We start from the raw sequence: 19,594 nt of genomic DNA, 5'->3' as shown, positions 1-19,594 counted from the left end.
CTAACACGGCCAGAGGTGTTGCTTGACCCACTGCGTTCCTCCAGCAGCTTGTTTGTTGCTCCAGATTCCAGCATCTGCACTCTCCTGTGTCTCAAATAACTCCTCCCACTGTCACCTCCACCTTCAGCTCTAAAGCAACATTGGCACAAAAATTCCTTGCCAGTTAAAACAATTTTGGAAGCATTGAATTTTTGTGAATGTAGCTTTGTTAGACTTTCCGATTCGTGCTCCTGTCTTTGATTTTTAATCCTATGTCACCCTTAACGTGGTGTAATTTTGAGACAACAGTTTCTTTCAAGAGCAAAACACCAAGATACTGGAGGAGCTCAGCCAGTCAGGCGGCATCTATGGAGGAGAATAAACAGTTGACTTTTCAGACTGAAATCCTTCATCAGGACAACACGAGTCTGCCACAGGGATAGTTCAGCGACAGCAGAATCTTTTGAGCCTCTTTCACAATCTTAGGACATTTCTAAGCATTTTACAGCGAACGACTACATGTGCATTAGAGCCAAGTATTACAACACAGGAGGTGTGGCTACGAGTTTACAGGCAGCAATGCCTCTGTGAAATTCATGTATCTGTCCACCCCCTCCCCCTCCCCCTCCCGCCTCCCCACACCTCCCTCCCCCTTCCCCCTCTCCACACCTCCCTCCCCCTTCCCCCTCTCTCTTCCCCTTCCCCCTCCCCCTCTCTCTTCCCCTTCTCTCTCCCCACCTCCCCCCACCCCCCTCGCCCCCCCCTTCTTTCTTTTCATAGATGCCACTTGACTTGTTGAGTATTTCCAGTATTTTCTGCATTTAACCCCCAGCACAGCCTTTTGGTTCACAGGTGGGATTGCTTACTCTGAATTAGTGGCCTCTTCAGCTGAACACCAGATCTTATTCTAGTCTAGTCACATTGTTTGCCTGGTGCAGAGTTCAACCCCTCGTCCATTTACCTTGGTAATACTACTGTTGTGCTAAGGATTGTATACCTACAGCTTGCTGCAAATGTACATGATCTAACAGTCATTCCATTCATCTCTCCCTTTTTCTCCTTCCTTCTCTCTCTCTTCCTCACCCTTGATCATCTCTCTTCCTCTCTCCCTTTCTCCCTCCTTCCTTCTCTCCCTCTCCCCCTGTTCTTGCAGGAATACGAGTTTGTCGTCCTCCCCAATGCATACATGATCCACATGCCTCACGCCCCCAGCTTTGATATCACCAAATTCCGCTCCAACAAGCAATATCGGATCTGCCTGAAGACCCTGAAGGAGGAGTTCCAGCAGGACATGTCCCGCCGCTATGGGTTTGCAGCTCTCAAATACTTGACTGCCGAGAACAATAGCTGAGACCCCGACGGGCGGCCCACGAGCGACCTTCACTTGTATCACTGCGAAGAGTGAAATGGGGCTGCTATGTACAGCAAGACGTGCAAAAATCGAAACCAAAATTTACGTGTGTGCCCGCCAGCTGTCAGGCTTTGGGTGGAAAGGTTGTACTTACAAGAGTTTACTTTGAGTCCTCCGAAGTCGCTGTTAGAATATTCCTGTTGTTCACTATTTAAGGCCTCTCCACCGTCCCACCTCATTTATTGCCTTGCCCTCTTGGTGGTCACCAATGTCCAAGCAGCCCCTTGGGCTAGATGGTTCAGGATTCTGTCACAAGAGCCATCTCTGCAACATTGCCTGTTGATCAGAGGAGCTCCGTCCTTGAGTTCACCCTTCAAGAGCTTACCACTTTATTCCTGTGGCCTCTCGTGCAAGCACATGTGCGTGCACACACACGCACATTCACGCACACGCACACACACACACACAATCAGTAGGTGCAGTGGAGAGCACCAGTAACAGCTGCGCTGTTCCTCAGTTGGTGTAATTCAGTAACCAAGTGTTGATGAGTGTTGGTTTCCCTTGACTGTCTTTTTCCATTCTTAATCCTGAGAGCTCTTGCACCAATTCCCCAGCTGCCTCAGGAGCCAAGCCATGTGGTGAACACCCCACTGTCTTTTGCTTGTAAAAGCAATGTCAATGGCCTTAGATGCCAGCTAATATCTCAAAATCTCTTTCTTGCTCTTTATTTGTTTCAGAAGTAAATGCCAGTAGAATTAAGGGTGGTTGTATCCAATGGCAGAATATAAATATGCAACAACATTTTGAATCCTGTTGTGTTGTCGGTCAAATTTTGTGGGAAAAGAGTGTCTGATAGGGCTTGGGAAGGGATGTACTCCCTACACATGATCAGAGTAAATGTATAAAAAATAATAGCTTTTCAGTTTTCCAGGTTCTTTGACAGAAAGTCATAGGTTCCACCCATAAGGCTATGCTTTGCTTTTTAAATCATAATCAACTTCTGAATCAGAAGGATGGGATCATTTGTATTATTGACCTCACTAGGAGTGAATTAGAATCAAAGAAATTAATGGGAGGTTTGTTGTGGCTGGTGGTTATTGCAAGGTTTCCAGTCGCTAAAGATTTAGATTTGGAAGTTATTACCAATGATTATATGCGAAGGACGTATATTGATGCAAACTGGTGCTTCTGAAGAGGAAGATTATCTGTGTTCAAAGCTAGTTAGTGCTGCTGAATTCTTTAAATGCTGATAAAATATATCAAAACTTTCTGGAATGGCTCTAGGAGGTCAGCTTTAAAGTTGAAATTGTGATCAACATAGAGATGTCCTTGACAGACGAGTCAAGGATGATTTTATGTCCAAATCCAAAGGAGCAGAGCTGAGACTTGCAACTTGTGGAACTCAGGTTATCTAGTTGGTGATGTTAAATTCATTCAGATTTTTCCCTTGTTTGAAATTTCCATTCTTTCTCCAAAAGTTCCCAATGATTCATTTTTTTTTTACCCCAGAGCAAATTTAGGACAAGCTGCCCAGTGGATCAACAGCTGGGGCAGTTTAGAAGGACAATTTAGAACTTTATGCAGGAAATTAATGGTGCAATGAGTGGAGACAAAGACTGACATTTAGAGGAACCTCCTTCATTCATTTTTCCTTTGGGCTAAATAAATAAATTGTGCGACAATTTAAAATAATAGACCAGCAACTCTGCTGAACCTGCTGCATTTGAAGAGTTGTACAGCAAGGAAACAGGCCCTTCAGCCCAACTCGTCCATGCCAGTCAAAATGCCCATCTAATGTTTGTGCCCATTTCTGCATGTTTGGCCCATTTCACTCTAAATCTTTCCAATCCATGTACCATGCCAAATGACCTTTAACTGTTGTTATTGTACCCAACTCAACAACTTCCTCTATCAACCCATTCCATATCCACATTCTAGTTTTTGCTTCCCTTTCCCTGGGAAAAGGGCTGTGTGCATTAACCCAACCTATGCCCCTCAAGACTTCTATACACCTCTCTATAAGCTCACCCCTTCATTTCCTACTACTCAAAGAATAAAGTCCTATCCTGCCCAGCCTTTCCCTATACCTCAGGTCCCAACAACATTTTCATAAATCCTCTTCACACAGCTGATTGGTATGTGCATCAACCTTTAGGAAATCTCCAAAATCAATTGGTTTTATTTTATCTCCTGCCGTTACTAGTTTATGAAGAGTGTCAAAGTATGTCCATTCTTTCTGTTGGAGTACAGATTGTCACATCATCCATAATGGATGAATATTGATAAATCCCACAGTATAATCAGAAACAAAAAATAATTTTATCCTCTTAGCATCCCATTAAGTAATCTTACTACTGTTAATTTTACCACACCCTTCTTTGACCTCAGGGAGAGCAGGATGAATGAACCTTTACTTCATCACTAGTTGATATAAGCCTCAGGATGCTTGGGTTAGAGCACAGTGTTGGAGTGGACAATCACCGGAAGACTGTTAGACTGTTTAAAGCATCGGTTAGTTGCTTGCAAATCACTGGTAGGTTAATAGATATTGTTTGGAGTTATTGGATAATTAACACAATGAAAGACATTCTTGAACTGTAAGAACTGCTTTTAAAGTCCCTCATTTGTTGGTCTGTTAACATCATTCAGTTATCGCTGGTACAATTGTACTCCTTGAAATCATCAAAAGCCAGCTACAAGATTATATGGCAAGATGTATTTTTTGATTTCTTGATCTGTTTACTTATGATGTTAATTGGGGTATTACTGGGCCAATTATGTCACTGCTGAACTTTTAAATACTATTTAATTTATGGATTCATTGTTATTTTTGGAGTACAATTAGAAGTCTAGTGAATGGTTGAAATGCCATCAAAGGACTGCTGGACCACACAATGAATGTCTGGAGACACGTCAGGCTATTTGGAATATCATAGACTGCTGTTATTGGAGATATAGATTGGAACTCTGCAAGTACTACAAGAATGGTTCACGTGCTCCATTACTGGGTGAGAACTATTGACATCTTAGAGCACAATGGAGCACTGTGCTAGAGTTAGGAACACCACTGGGGGGTAGCTGAACAACCGGGGACAGCACTGGAGATGGTTAGACATTTGAAAAAGCATTGAAAGTTGGTTGGGCAGCTAGGAATATCATTGGGGGATGGTTGGACAGCTGGAAACAGTACTGTGAGATGTTTGCACACTAGGAACACTTTTGGAGGATGGTCCAATGGCTAGAAACACCATTAGAAGTGTGTTGGGGAGTTGGAAACACTACTGTAGATAGTTGGACTGCAAGGAACAGCATTGAGTGATGGTTGGGAAACTGGGCACAGCATTGGAGGATGGATAAGCAGCTGGGAACACCATTGAAAGGTGCTTGGATGGCTGGGACTGTCATTTAAGGATGGTTGGGCAGCTAGGAATGTCATTGGGGGCTGTTTGAACCACTAGGAATGCCATTGAAAGATGGTGGAACATCTGGGAATGGTGACTGGATGGCTAAAACATCATTATATTTTGGTTGGCGAGCCGGAAACACTATGTGAGGTGGCCAGTAACATCACTGAAGAATAGTTGGACTGCAAGGAACACCATTGGAAGATTTTTGAACTGCTCGAAACGTCATTGAATGGCAATTCGATGGCTAGAAACACCACTTGATTGTGTTGGAAAGCTGGAAATACTACTGTGGGGTGGTTAGGCAGCTAGCAATACCATTGGAGGATGTTTGGGCAGTTAGGAACATCATTGGAGGAGGGTTATACAGCTTAGAATGCCATTGGAGGATGAGTAGGCATCAGGGAATGCTATTGGAGGATGGTTGGACAGCTGGGAACGGACAAACAGCTTTGAGGACTACCTGGATTTAAAACGAGGACAGTCAGAAAACCTGTAGAACTGGTGGATTGTTTCCAATCATTGTACAACAGATTTCACTCTTTACCACAATGAGCTGAATGACTTTGAAGAGAAGTGGTCACTCAGCACAAAAGCAGAGCTGCCTTCTGTCTTTGTCATTGTACAAGTGACAGAATAATAAATAAAATGTAAAAATCTTTGAAAACTGTATCTCTGTCAGTTTTATTTAAATATGTATGACAGGTATTTTTATGAATTGATTATAGGTGATCAAAGAAACAAAAAGTGATTTTTCTTGGGACCATACACTCAAATTTACTCTGGCAGCAACCTCTTGGATAAAACCCGGTACTAAACCAAACACAGCAGAAGTTGTGTGTTTTAATGCACAATTCACAAATCAGCTGTGCTTTGCTTCACACAGATGGATCCAATCATTTGGATACCTGCTATACATGGGCTTCTTGACATAACCACACATGGTGGTTGGGCAGAAGTTTCTTATTTGTTATTCTGTCCACCTCTGTACAGGTCAAGTACAAGCTTATTGTTGTCATAGGCACATGTACAACAGGGTATGAACACCAAGAAAACTAGCTCTGCGCAAAAACAGCACAGTACGTTACAAGATAAGTTAGCATAAATTTAATTAACCTAAATTATAGATAAATGTGCAGAAGAACAAAAGAGAACAGAGCAATATAGGTGGAGGGGGAGAGAGAGAAAAGGAAATAGACTGTAGTCCAAAATCGTGATAAGGTTGCTCAGGTTGGTTCAAGAACCTGATGGCAGTGGAGAAGATGCTGTTGTTGAACACTGAGATGTGGTCTTTAGAGTCCTGTAGCTCTCACCTGCTGGAAACATCAAGAAGAGGTCATGGCTTGGATGGTGGGATTCTCAGATAATGGATGCTGCTTTCGTGAGACGCCACCATTTGTAGGTTTTCTTGATGGTGGGGAGAGCTGTACCCTTCAACTGGCTTGAGTCCCTCCACTCGCTGTAGCCTCGTGCTTCGGAGTTTCCACACCAGCCTATGACACAAACAGCGAGGTTACAATACTCAGTACTGTTCATAACCCAAACTGCTCACAAGTTGGAAATGCAGCTGCCCAGCAATATATTTAAATTAAAAACTTAGGCCAAACAAGAGCAACATGTGGTTAAAGTAGGGTGCTTAATTTAACCACTCAGACACTGCCATCAATTGAGTCCTCACATTGGCAGAAGATGCCTGCAACCTTGGTGAATCCATCGCAACTGACTCCAAAACATTTGTTTGTATGTACAGGAGGCAGGCATCTGTAAACTGGGGAAGACTTGTAGAACATTATATCCAGTGCTAGGCCTGGTGGCTTGTTGGCTGTGGCCTTCAGCCTGATAATTAAAGGTTCAACTTCAAAAAAGTGCACAATGTCAACACTATTCAAGAACGTGAAAACAATTCAAACTTTACAACATAGGGGGCCATACAGCCCATTGAGTCTGCTGTAACCTTTGACACCTTTACTCATCAAAAACCTATCAGCCTCCACTTTAAATAAACCCAGTGACTTGGTCTCCACAGCAGTCCATTCAAAGTGAATTTTATTATCACAATAGATTCAATGAAAAACTACAGACAAACCACCATTGTGCAAATAGCAAAAAAAACAAAATAATATAAAATAAATAATACTGAGGACATGAATTTTGTGTGGCAATGAATTCCACAGATTCACTACCCTCTGGGCTAAAAAAAATCAACATGATTTTGTTTCCTCTTTTTTTTCCACTTCAACTTAAGGAAAATCGTCATATGGATTGTTTTCTGGGAATGCAAACTCCTACTCCTCTGTAATGTCTATGGAACCTTAAGCACACTACATCCGTCACTAATCTACTTTTATGCTGGATTAACAAATACTGGGCTGGAAGCTAGCCCTGCTAAAGAAACTGGATATGCGCTTGAAACCAATTAGTCACCGTGGCAGATTTCTGCCTAGTGCACCTGCTTGTGGGGGTCCAAGGTTGATCTCAAAGTTTAGTCTCACTGCAACTACAAGGACATCAATATTCCACATTAATATTTCAAATATTGAACTGACAACTGTGCCCCAAGGAAACTATTAAATGCTTCCACAAGATTAACTGAAGTCACTCGGTTTTATTTTAAATCAGGTTACTTACAGGTGATGGGCACTTAAAGAACGTTTCCATTTTGACATCACTATTTCCATAAAGCAACACTGGGGCATCACTGTTAAAATATATATTAATGCATCTGAGAATGAGTAATGAATCACTGCCAAATTATGTGGGTCTGTAGACAATTCTACCACTTTAATTATGCAAATGATTTTGAGTGTAAACTTGAACCATGAAATCCATTTGCAACTGAAGCAAAAATTGCTACCAGAATATCAGCAGTTGCTGCAGTTGTGTCTTCTCCCCATTTTCTTTAATTATATTCACGTGTGTGTGTGTGTGTGTGTGTGTGTGTGTGTGTGTGTGTGTGTGTGTGTGTGGTGATCCATGATAATGCTCTCTGGAGCTTGATGCTGTTTGTTCCTTTGATTGTTCCCATAACTGGTGCCAAACTGGCAGTAAAACATAACTCCAGAGAAGTGTTCAATCCCACCCTCTGGTGCTATCTATGTGGAGTTTGCCTGTTCTCCCCAATCTGGCTGCTCCAATTTCCCGGCATATCCCAAAGATGCGTTGATTGATTAATTAGAACATAGAGCTGTACAGCACAGGAACAGACACTTTGGCCCACATCACTCACACACACACAGTAGCCACTTTATTAGGTACACCGGTAAACCTGCTCGTTAATGCAGGTGTCTAATCGGCCAATCATTTGGCAGCAACTCAGTGCATAATAGCATGCAGACATGGTCATTGGGTCCAGTTGTTCAGACCAAACATCAGAATGAGGAAATGTGATCTAAGTGATTTTGACTGTAGCATGATCTTAGTGCCAGACGAGGTAGCCTGATCGTCTCAGAAACTGCTGATTTGGGATCTTCCACACACAACAGTTTACAGAGAACGGTGTGAAAAAAAACAAACAAACATCCAGTGAGTGGCAGGTCTGTGGGCAAAAAAACACATTGATAGTGAGAGAATTCGTAGGAGAATGGCCAGTTCTAGCTGATAGGAAGGCAACTGTAGCTCAAATAACCACACGTTACAACAATGAAGTGGAGAAAAGTATTTCTGATGCACAACGTGGATGTGGATGGGGTACAGCAGCAGAAGACCACATTGGGTTCCACTCCTGTATCCAATAAAGTGGCCACTGGGTGTATGTGCCAAACATGATGCCAAATCAAATTGAATTACTTCTAATTGGTTACTATTATTTGCCCCTTGTGTGCAGTTGGGTGGTTGAAACATTGGGGTTGGGTGGGGAGGGGGGGTTGATTTGGATGTGAAAGAGAATCATTCACAGGGCAAGGTCAGGGAATATGAGTGACGGGAGTAGTCTGAGAGCCAGCACAGGCTCAGTGGTTTGATTGGCCTCTTCCCCCGTCATGAGGAAGTACGAGAACGCAGACGCTCTCAGCATGAGTGCAGTGGATTAGAGAAGTGAATACTGATCCCAATCTCTTTGGATCCGACAGAGCAAAGAAAAAAGACCATAGGGTCTCGCAGCAGCTCACCCTTGCCCTCATGTTGGTTGTTTGCCTGCAGACATCGAGTAATCAAAGATGGGGACTCTGCAGCCCTGGGTCACTTCAGCAGGACCTGACACAGTAGTTGCAGTGACAGGATCCAGCTCACCCCAAACCTTTTTCTCCTTATTGCCTCCTCTTTCTCTAACAATGTTTGATGAAAGGCCCAGATAAAGTGGATGTTGAGAGGATGTTTTCGATCATGAGGGAGTCTAGGACCAGAGGACAAAGCTTCAGAATACAAGGACATCCCTTCAGAACAGAGATGAGGAATTTCTTTAACTGGAGGGTGGTAAATCTGTGTTATTCATAGCCACAGATATCTGTGAGGCCAACTCATTAGGTGTATTTAAAGTGCAGGTTGAAGGTAAGGATTCAAAGGTTATGGGAGAAGTCCAGCAAATGGGGTTGAGAGGGAAAATAAATCAGCTATGATGGAATGGCGGAACATACTCAAAGGACCAAATGGCCTAATTCTGCTCCTATGTCGGTCTTAAAGCAATCAAATGGACAACCAATACTGAGCCAGTACAGATATTCTGACCAACCTTCGCAGGCACTGTGTCCAAATCAAAGCCCAAGTCAGGGCTCACTCCCTCAATGGCACACTGGCACTTAGTTTGGTCATTAGGTCAGAACAAGGCTAACTACAGCACAACAGATGAGCTCCCAAAAACAGCACTCAGCTTCTGCCTGGTAGGTATTATGAGTGATGGGTTATCTCACTGGGTCTTGTTTATTTTGACCAGTTACCTGTCCGAAAGGGCTTTTCTGGACATTGCCAAAGGAAGTCAATAATGGCTTTTGGTGTTATTACAGATTTGATATTGTGTTTTGGTCCATGTTTAACACACATGTTCTCCAATGGATTGGACAGTCCTCCATCACACATTCATTGACCTGTTGTACAGAAAAAGATTTGCGGGCAAGTGAAACAACAGACACTGATTGCAGATACGTACAACACCTGTTTATTCAGAAGCAAGCAATGAAGCACTCTACTCACATCCAAGTCGAACAAGCACTCATCCAAGTCACCTGAACTATAGAAACTACAACACTAAGCATTCAATACACTTGTCAATTCTGTCCCAAGTTACACAACATGAATAAACAAACAATAAACAACTATTTAACTAGGTGTGCACTTGGGAGTCCTTGTGCAGGATACCCTAAAGGTTGACCTCCAGGGTTGAGTCAGTTGTGAAGAAGGTGAATGCAATGTTAGCATTAATTTCCAGAGGTATAGAATATAGAAACATAGAAACATAGAAAATAGGTGCAGGAGTAGGCCATTCGGCCCTTCGAGCCTGCACCGCCATTTATTATGATCATGGCTGATCATCCAACTCAGAACCCAGCCTTCCCTCCATACCCCCTGACCCCTGTAGCCACAAGGGCCATATCTAACTTCCTTTTAAACATAGCTAATGAACTGGCCTCAACAGTTTGCTGTGGCAGAGAATTCCACAGATTCACCACTCTCTGTGTGAAGAAGTTTTTCCTAACCTCGGTCCTAAAAGGCTTCCCCTCTATCCTCAAACTGTGACCCCTCGTTCTAGACCTCCCCAACATCGGGAACAATCTTCCTGCATCTAGCCTGTCCAATCCCTTTAGGATCTTATACGTTTCAATCAGATCCCCCCTCAATCTTCTAAATTCCAACGAGTACAAGCCCAGTTCATCCAGTCTTTCTTCATATGAAAGACCTGCCATCCCAGGAATCAATCTGGTGAACCTTCTTTGTACTCCCTCTATGGCAAAGATGTCTTTCCTCAGATTAGGGGACCAAAACTGCACACAATACTCCAGGTGTGGTCTCACCAAGGCCTTGTACAACTGCAGTAGTACCTCCCTGCTCCTGTACTCGAATCCTCTCGCTATAAATGCCAGCATACCGTTCGCCTTTTTCACCGCCTGCTGTACCTGCATGCCCACTTTCAATGACTGGTGTATAATGACACCCAGGTCTCGTTGCACCTCCCCTTTTCCTAATCGGCCACCATTCAGATAATAATCTGTTTTCCTATTTTTGCCACCAAAGTGGATAACTTCACATTTATCCACATTAAATTGCATCTGCCATGAGTTTGCCCACTCACCCAACCTATCCAAGTCACCCTGCATCCTCTTAGCATCCTCCTCACTGCTAACACTGCCACCCAGCTTCGTGTCATCCGCAAACTTGGAGATGCTGCATTTAATTCCCTCATCAAATAAGAGCATGAATGTGATGTTGAGGCTCTATAAGGCACTCATGAGACCACACTTGGAGTATTGTGTGCAGTTCTGGGCTCCTTATTTTAGAAAGGATATACTGACATTGGAGAGGGTTCAGAGAAGATTCACAAGAATGATTCCAGGAATGAAAGGGTTACCGTATGAGGAACGTCTGGCAGCTCTTGGGCTGTATTCCCTGGAGTTCAGGATAATGGGGGGGGGGGGGAGGGGAGAGAGAAAGGATTCATAGAAACATTCCGAATGTTAAAAGGCCTGAACGGATTAGATATGGCAAAGTTATTTCCCATGGTAGGGGATTCTAGGACAAATGGGCACGACTTCAGGATTGAAGTACGTCCATCTAGAACTGAGATGTGGAGAAATTACTTTAGTCAGAGGGCGGTAAATCTGTGGAATTTGTTGCCACAAGCGGCTGTGGAGGCCAAGTCACTGGGTGTATTTAAGGCAGAGATAGATAGGTTCTTGATTAGCCAGGGCATCAAAAAGTACGGGGAGAAGGCAGGGGAGTGGGGATGACTGGAAGAATTGTATCAGCCCATGATTGATTGGCGGAGCTAACTTGATGGGACAAATGGCCTACCTCTGCTCTTACATTTTTTGGTCTTAAAACATGAGCCCTCCCCCTATTAACTGTAACACACCTTCCAAAAATGTTTCTCCAGCGCTGCCTGCGGCTCACAGCCTAGAGTGGTTTGGGGTCAAGAGGCAACCAGCACGTGTTCACCTTTATACACCTGAAGACCGGAAACCAGTGGCAGCCATCACAGCACGTGACCTGGGACCAGAAACCAGTGCCACAGGGCACAGGAGCTAACCAATGGGAAGGTGGCTATGTACATCAAGTGGGCCCATCATTAACCAGCACAGCGGAAGTGACTTTCAGAACAATGATTAATCAGCAAATTAGTTACCTTCTACATTACTCCTGTCCTCCAGTGAATGGGACAGTCAAGCCTGACTCGTTCATTGTCCTGCCCTTCTTGGATGACACACCACTCCCTCACACGTTCATTGACTGGTCCTTTAACAGATAGGACAGCCCAGCTTCACACATTCATTGACCTGTCCTCCACTGGATGGGACACTTCTGACCTTTGGCACTCCCACCCGACTATGGGAGTGAACTTCATTGATGGACACTGGCTGACCTATCTTGGAGTCATCTGCCAAGTGCATCACTGGATTAACACTCTCGGTGATACTGTATGGGCAGCCATCCATGCATCTGATACGTAGCTCTTGGATTTTGACTTTAGTGATCAAAAATGAATTGACGTTATAGCACAGATTCAATGTACTGTAAAAATTCTGAAATTCTGTGAGAAATAGACCAGTTGTTACATTGCACTTGCACTCTTCACTTTGCTTCAAGGTCTTACCATCCTCTATTCACGGTTTCCACCCTCTATCCAAGTGAAAGACCAATCCCCTGGGTTTCCTATTTGAAATCACATATTCATTGCCCCTTCTGTTGCCTTCCAGTTTCCAAGAATGCTAAGAAGATTTTTTTTCTCCTTCATCTTTTGATTCCCACTGTTCCCTGCCTTCTAGAGAGAAGTCCACATAGGAACAACTTCCAGTCATGGGATTATGGAGGTCTTCATGCTGAAACATAGAAAAAAGGTGCAGGAGTAGGCCATTCGGCCCTTCGAGCCTGCACCGCCATTTATTATGATCATGGCTGATCATCCAACTCAGAACCCCGCCCCAGCCTTTCCTCCATACCCCCTGACCCCCGTAGCCACAAGGGCCATATCTAACTCCCTCTTAAATATAGCCAATGAACTGGCCTCAACAGTTCCCTGTGGCAGAGAATTCCACAGATTCACCACTCTCTGTGTGAAGAAGTTTTTCCTAATCTTGGTCCTAAAAGGCTTCCCCTCTATCCTCAAACGGTGGTCCCTCGTTCTGGACTTCCCCAACATCGGGAACAATCTTCCTGCATCTAGCCTGTCCAATCCCTTTAGGATCTTATACGTTTCAATCAGATGATCACCGAACAGATTTTGATCAAAGAGTTTTCCAAGATCAGTCTCCTTTCACGATTCCTTGACTTCCTTCACAGACAAACAAAAGATTTTGCAGATGGTGGAAACCTTGAACGACACACACAAAACACTGGAGAAACTCAGCAGTCAGGTAGCATGTTTCAGAGCGAGACCCATCATCATAACATTTGAAATGACATCCACTTGTTCCCCTCCAGAGATGATGCCCGGCTTGTTGAGTTCCTCCAGTGTTTTGTGTGCAATACTTCACATATGGTTCTTTTCACTGCACCACTTATGTGGCATGTGAAGAAGCTCGAAGAAATACAAGTGAAGATAGAAACACAGAGACTACGAGCAGAAGCAAGCCATTTGGTACTTCGAGCCTGCCATACATTCAGTATAGTCGTGGCTGATATCTTGTCCCCATATCCCTTGTTTTTTGCGTCTGGGGATCCATTTCCTTATTTAGCATGTTCACAAACTTGCCCCCTACCATCAGCTATGGTACAGAATTCCTTGAGCTGACATAAGAGAAGACTTAGCAGTTCATCTCACTCCTGATCCCTCATCTCCCAGTCAGAACAAACATCCTTCCTATTTCTAACTTGTATAGCCCTGTCAGAACTTTTAAATATACAGCTCCTGGGAAATTAGTTTTGAAAAAGAATCCAGATCAAAGGACTATATATTTGTTGCAAAACCTTATGGTTCCCAAAATGCAAGTACATCACCACATAACTGAGGACTCTTCAAAATAGGGGACAGAGAATCTAATATAGTGAATATATTTTCTTACATTTGCATTCAGCCTCTTCATTTGCGATCCGCTCTGGAATGATAAATGATCTTGAGACCCATGCATCTGCAACAAATAATACAACATGAGGGAACGCTTTGGACAACCTACTTTTATGATACTGACTAAGAAATATTGATAGGCATCCCTTCTAATTCCTCATTATCTTTTAGGTCTGTAAGATGATGAGGGGCATTGATCATGTGGATAGCTAGAGGCTTTTTCCCGGGGCTGAAATGGCTAACACAAGGGAGCATAGTTTTAAGGTGCTTGAATATAGGTACTGAGGGGATGTCAGGGGTAAGTTTTTCACACACAGAGTGCTGGGTGCATGGAATACACTGCCGGTTGTGGTGGTGGAACAGGATACAATAGGGTCTTTTAAGAGTCTCTTAGATAGGCACACGGAGCTTAGAAAAAGAGCGGGCTATGTGCTAGGAAAATTCTAGGCAGTTTCTAGAGTAGGTTACATGGTCGGCACAACATTGTGGGCCGAAGGGCCTATCATGTGCTGTAAATTTCTATGTTCTATGTTTTGTTCCCTTAGGTTTGATTTGTTCCATCTAAATATTGGAACAAACCAGGTGCAGCGTCAGTTAAATATTGCACTGAGATGTCATCCCAGAGTAGCCCCAAGTCTCAAGTCCCACATCTTTCTGACTGAGTCTTCTGACTCTTCTGATTCACAACATTATCCCAACATGCTGCCTATTTGTTGAACTGTAGTCATCAGCAATCTTTCTACCATGGCCGTCTACTGCAGTAGTGTTATGAGGTGTACAGCACAATCAGTGTATACAAGCTATCTCATATATTTGTATTTATTGTGGGGTTTTTTATTGTCTTATTTATCTTATCGTGATTTTTTTGTGCTGTATCAGTTCGAGAGCAACAATTATTTCATTCTCCTCTACACCTATGCACTGGAACTGACATTAAATGACCTTGAATCTTGAAATTTACATCATATATAGATAGGATCTTAAAGAGAGCTTTTGGCATATTAACCTTCCTAAATTAGAGCATTAAATACAGGAGCTGGGATGTTATGTTGAAGCTGTATAAGACGGTAAAGCCAAATTTGGAGTATTGTGTGCATTTCTGGTCACCTACCTACAAGAAAAATATCAGTAACCTCGAAAGAGTGCAGAGAAAAATTACAAGGATGCTGCCAGGACTGCAGGACTTGAGTTACAGAGAAAATGTGGATAGATTAGGACTTTACTCCCTGGAGCGTAGAAGAGTGAGACGAAGTTTGATAGAGGTGTATAAAATTATGAGGGTTATAGATAGGGTGAATGCTCGCAGGCTTTTTTTCACCCTCAGGTTGGGCGAGACTCGAAGTAGAGGTCACAGGGATTGGGGAGAAAGGTGAAGGTGAAATCAGGGGGAACCTTCTTCATTCAGAAGGTGGTGAGAGTGTGGAATGGGGTGTCAGCGGAAGTTCTGAATGCAGCTTCAATTGTAACATTTAAGAGAAGTTTGGATAGGTACCTGGATGAGAGATGTATGGAGGGCTATGGGCCTGGTGCAGGGAGATGGGACTAGTCAGAAGAACAGGGTACCATAGATTTGATGAGCTGAGCAGACTGCTTCTGCACTGTAGTGTTCCAGGACTCCATTTCCTTACCTACAGAAGTTTGCAAAGACTGTCATATGTGAAAATCACAACTTAGAGTTCCTTCCCTGCCAGTGGTGCCATTCATTATGTGGGCGAGCAGGTCTGAAGTTTTCCTGGGGAATCCTGACGTTTGGTTCCAACCTGAAATGTCAACAATCCCTCCCCTCCCACAGATGCTCCCTGAAGAGAGCAACACTCACAAAACACTGGAGGAACTCAGCAGACTATTCAGCATCCATGGGGAGGAATAAATGCTTTGAGAGAGAGCCTTCATCGGGAATGGAAGGGAAGGGGGAGAAAGCCAGAGTAAGAAGGTGGAGGGAGGAGGTTTCAGGTGAGGGGGAATGTAGGTGGGTGGGGATCATACGGAAAAAAAACTTATTAGTCGCTAGACTTAGAATTATAGAATAATAAAACATGAAAGCAGACCTCTGTCAACCAACAAGTTTCCATTTACACAAATGTTGCTCCAATCCCATTTATTCATCCCACATTCCCATCATCTTCCTACCACTGAATGAGTGGTCGGAGTCTCAGAAGGCAAGATATTTAAAGCAGAGAAATGAAGTGCAATGACTTCAGCTCTGTAAGTCTGTGGAATATCCTGTGATGTTCAAAGTTCAAGTTCAAAGTACTTTTATTATCAAAGTTTGGGTGTAAAACCCTGAGATTGATCCTCCCACAGACAGCCACCAAAGAAACAGCATAGAATTTGTCAAACATCCAACATGCAAAAAAATGAACAAAATCACGCAAATGGCAAAAAGCGAGCAAAAAGCACAGAATATAAAATATCAAAGCACATTGGGTCATTGAAATAGTCTAGGAATGTTCAGTTCAATATAGCACTGTGTCGTACATTGACTGCAGACTGCAGAGCTAGTCTGCCCCTATCAAAATCTCACAAAATGTCAATTAAAAAAGGAGGAACCAGAAACACATATAACATGAACTACAAAGTCCAATCCACAAACTGTATCAATTAAACCTTGTCCAAGACTCAAGATTCTAAGAGCAGCAAGCAAGAGTGAGAGAAAAACCAGTCAAACACCGGCAGGTGGCATTGAACACCCGTTCACCTTCTGCTCTTGTCCCCATTGATTTCAATCTTGCTCAGTATGTTGATTAGTGAGAAATGGAGTCAATCATGGGCTTGAGGCTTCTTGGACTCCAAACCACACACTTCACTCGAAACCTCATCAAATTCCCTTGCAGCCAGCAAAGCACCAGATTGCTCAACCAGCCCAAAATCACACATCAAAAAGTAAATAACTAGTTCCAATAGTGGCAGAATGAAGTAGGAGTAAAAGAGTATTTTTGTGAACTGTCTGAAGGACATCGCCTTTGTTCGCCGGTGCTATCTCCTTCAGATTCTCCTAGAGTTGGGGAACCCAGGACCAGAATGCACAGCATCAGAATGGAAAGACATTCCTTTAGAACAGAGTTGAAGAGGAACTTCTTTAGTCAGAGTGTGGTGAATCTGTGGAAGTCATCGCCATAGGCGCAGAGTATATTTATTTATAGGCATCTATTAGTCTCATGAGACCATGGATTTGCGCCTTGGAAAATTTCCAAGGCACAGGCCTGGGCAAGACCAGCAGTTGCTCATGCTGCAAGTCTCCCCTCTCCACGTCACCGATGTTGTCCAAGGGAAGGGCATTAGGACCCATACAGCTTGGCACCGGTGTCGTCGCAGAGCAATGTGTGGTTAAGTGCCTTGCTCAAGGACACACACGCTGCCTCAGCCAAGGCTCGAACTAGCGACCTTCAAATCACTAGACAAACGCATTAACCACTTGGCCATGCACCAACACTGAGTATATTTAAAGTGGAGGTTAATAGATTTGTGATTTGTAAGGGCTTCAATGATTACAGGGAGAAGGCAGGAGAAGGAGGTTGAAAGGGATAATAAATCAACCATGATACAATGGCAGAGCAGATTCTATGGGCGAATGACCTAATTCTGCCCCTATGCCTTATGTTTTTATGGAATTCTCCACCGTAGACAGCTGTGGAGGAGAAATTGCCGAATGAATTTAATAGCGAGATAGTTAATCAGTTGGTTCATTAATATTCTCACGTACTGAAATGCAGTGAACAGCTTGCTTTGCATACAGTGCGTTAAGGTAAAACAACAGCAATACAGAATAAAGTGCACGATCTACACAAAAAAAGGCAGTGCAGGTAAACGATAAAGTGCAAGATCATAACAAGGTAGATTGTGAGGCCAAGTATCCATTTTATCAAAGATGAAATGCATTCAAAAGATTGATCACAGTAGCACAGAGGCTGTTCTTCAGCATGGTGGTTCATTCTTTCGAGCTTTTGGATCTACCGTCCGATGGGAGAGGGGAGGAGCGAGAATATCCGGCTGAGCAGGCTGGAGTGTCAGGCCAAGTTTGTTGATGCTCCTTTTCGCGTCTTGTGGCGCATCGGGCAGCATTTTTTTTCGTTTCCGTAGCATTTGACCTTCTTATAATGAGACTGAATTGCTAGCTCAGCGTTCAACCCAGCACGGTTGGAAAGCGTGCAAGGAGCCGGCCGGATTCGAGCTCAGGGCCATTAATTCGCCTCGAAGCCCGGAGCCAATGCCATTATATCACCAGCCGCATTGTGAGGCCGAAGGTCCATTTTACCGTACTGGGGATCCATTTAGTAGATTTCTAGACATCTGAGTATGAGGGAAGTGTGGAGACAGTGTGTCGTTCGCACAGCCTCAGTTCGGAGCAGCTGATTATGTTTGCTTAAGTCGCCAGTGGAGATGAAACAACTCATTTCCTTGTTGCGCTAGCTAAAGGAATACAATGCGCTTGTTTGTGGGCAGAAATAAAAACTCACCACACTATCAATCAGCCGCGGAGTCGTGATCGATTGATACCTCCCAATGCAGCTAAACTAATGCAAACAAAATCAGACAACTGAACCTGAGTAAAAAGCTTCAGCTAAAAATCTCATTAGATATAAATCCTTGAACTGCTCGTAATCTAATGGCCAGCTGGCATACTCTCCCATCCTTACAATTGCCCTGGAATAGCTGTTGAAATAACTATGCTGCTATCTCTTTGTTTTATGGGCGAGTTGATTCATCTACTGATTCTGAATGAAAGTCGGGTTTATTGAAAGGATTTGATGTAGAGGTAATCACTGTGCAAACAAAGGAAACGGGTGCAATTTAGAAAGTTTATCAGCGCCGTGAAAGAGTTTAGTTGTTCAGTTAATTAAAAATTATCAGCATCTTAATTGAACCCCCTCTTTCATTTCAAGCCTCTCTCTGGAACCTCCCACAACCCGGATCTCATGTGTTAAATGTACGGACGGCGGCAGCAAGTACCTGCTCATTGTGATCAAATGCGTACTGTAGGCTGTCTTGCTGTAACTGTAACAATAAACCATTTCGTAAAATGGCCCTTCTATCACTGTAAATAATTTACAGGAGGAACTCAGCATCTGCAGGAGAAAAAGAATGGTCAATATTTCGCATCAGGTCTCAAAACCCGGAACATCGACAATCCCTTTCCTCCTTCAGTTGCCCTTCAACCTGCTGTTCTCCTTTAGCAGATTGTTCATTGTTCAAGAATCCTGCAGCTGTGGTCTTTTGTGTCTCCTTCTTTAGCCTAAAGGATAAAAGTAAACTTCCATAAGATATAGGAGCAGAACTAGGCCATTCGGGCCATCGAAGCTGCTCTGCTATTCCATCATTGCTGATGTATTATCTCTCTCAGCCCCAATCTCCTACCTTCTCTCCTTAACCTTTGCAGCCCTTACTAATTGAGAACCTATCAACCACCATTCAAATACACCCACTCCTCCACTACTGCAATCAGATTCACCAGCCTTTGGCTCAAGAAATTCCTCCCTATCTCTCTTGTAAAGGGACATCCTTGTATTCTGAGGCTGTGCACTCTGACTTGGAAATGTCCTCTCCACATCTACATTATCTAGACCTTTCAATGAAATTACACTCAACCTTCTAAACTCCAGCAAGTACTGGCTCAGAGCTCCTCATACATTAACTCTTTCATTCCTGGGATCATTCTCTGGAACCTTCTCCAGACCCTCCCCCATGCCAGTACGTGCTTTTTTAGATAAGGGG

The 19,594-nt window shown here is 43.5% G+C and overlaps 1 protein-coding gene and 1 long non-coding RNA gene across 4 annotated transcripts in view; one reads left to right on the top strand and one right to left on the bottom strand.

Moving 5' to 3' along the window:
• large1 (LARGE xylosyl- and glucuronyltransferase 1) overlaps window positions 1–5,352 on the top strand; it is a 432,654-nt gene extending 427,302 nt beyond the window's left edge. For both annotated transcript variants that reach the window (XM_063058278.1, XM_063058279.1), the window contains exon 15: window positions 1,133–5,352. In XM_063058278.1, coding sequence (XP_062914348.1) covers window positions 1,133–1,330 — 198 coding nt within the window. In that variant the 3' untranslated portion in view covers window positions 1,331–5,352. The remainder of the gene's footprint in view (window positions 1–1,132) is intronic.
• LOC134351717 (uncharacterized) lies at window positions 2,968–18,454 on the bottom strand. Of its 2 annotated transcripts, none has more exons than XR_010019240.1 (3): window positions 18,340–18,454; window positions 13,881–13,946; window positions 2,968–6,227 (listed from the first exon to the last, which is right to left on the bottom strand). It is a non-coding gene; the product is annotated as an uncharacterized LOC134351717 (long non-coding RNA). The 2 variants fall into 2 exon arrangements; XR_010019241.1 differs by lacking the exon at window positions 18,340–18,454 and adding an exon at window positions 15,931–16,033.
• Between the last annotated feature and the right edge of the window lie 1,140 nt (window positions 18,455–19,594).

The sequence above is a fragment of the Mobula hypostoma genome, chromosome 9 (genome assembly GCF_963921235.1).
Source record: "Mobula hypostoma chromosome 9, sMobHyp1.1, whole genome shotgun sequence".
NCBI classification, from domain to species: domain Eukaryota; kingdom Metazoa; phylum Chordata; class Chondrichthyes; order Myliobatiformes; family Myliobatidae; genus Mobula; species Mobula hypostoma.
The sequence above is the reverse complement of the archived record's forward strand: the minus strand, read 5'-3'. Positions and strand labels throughout refer to the sequence as shown.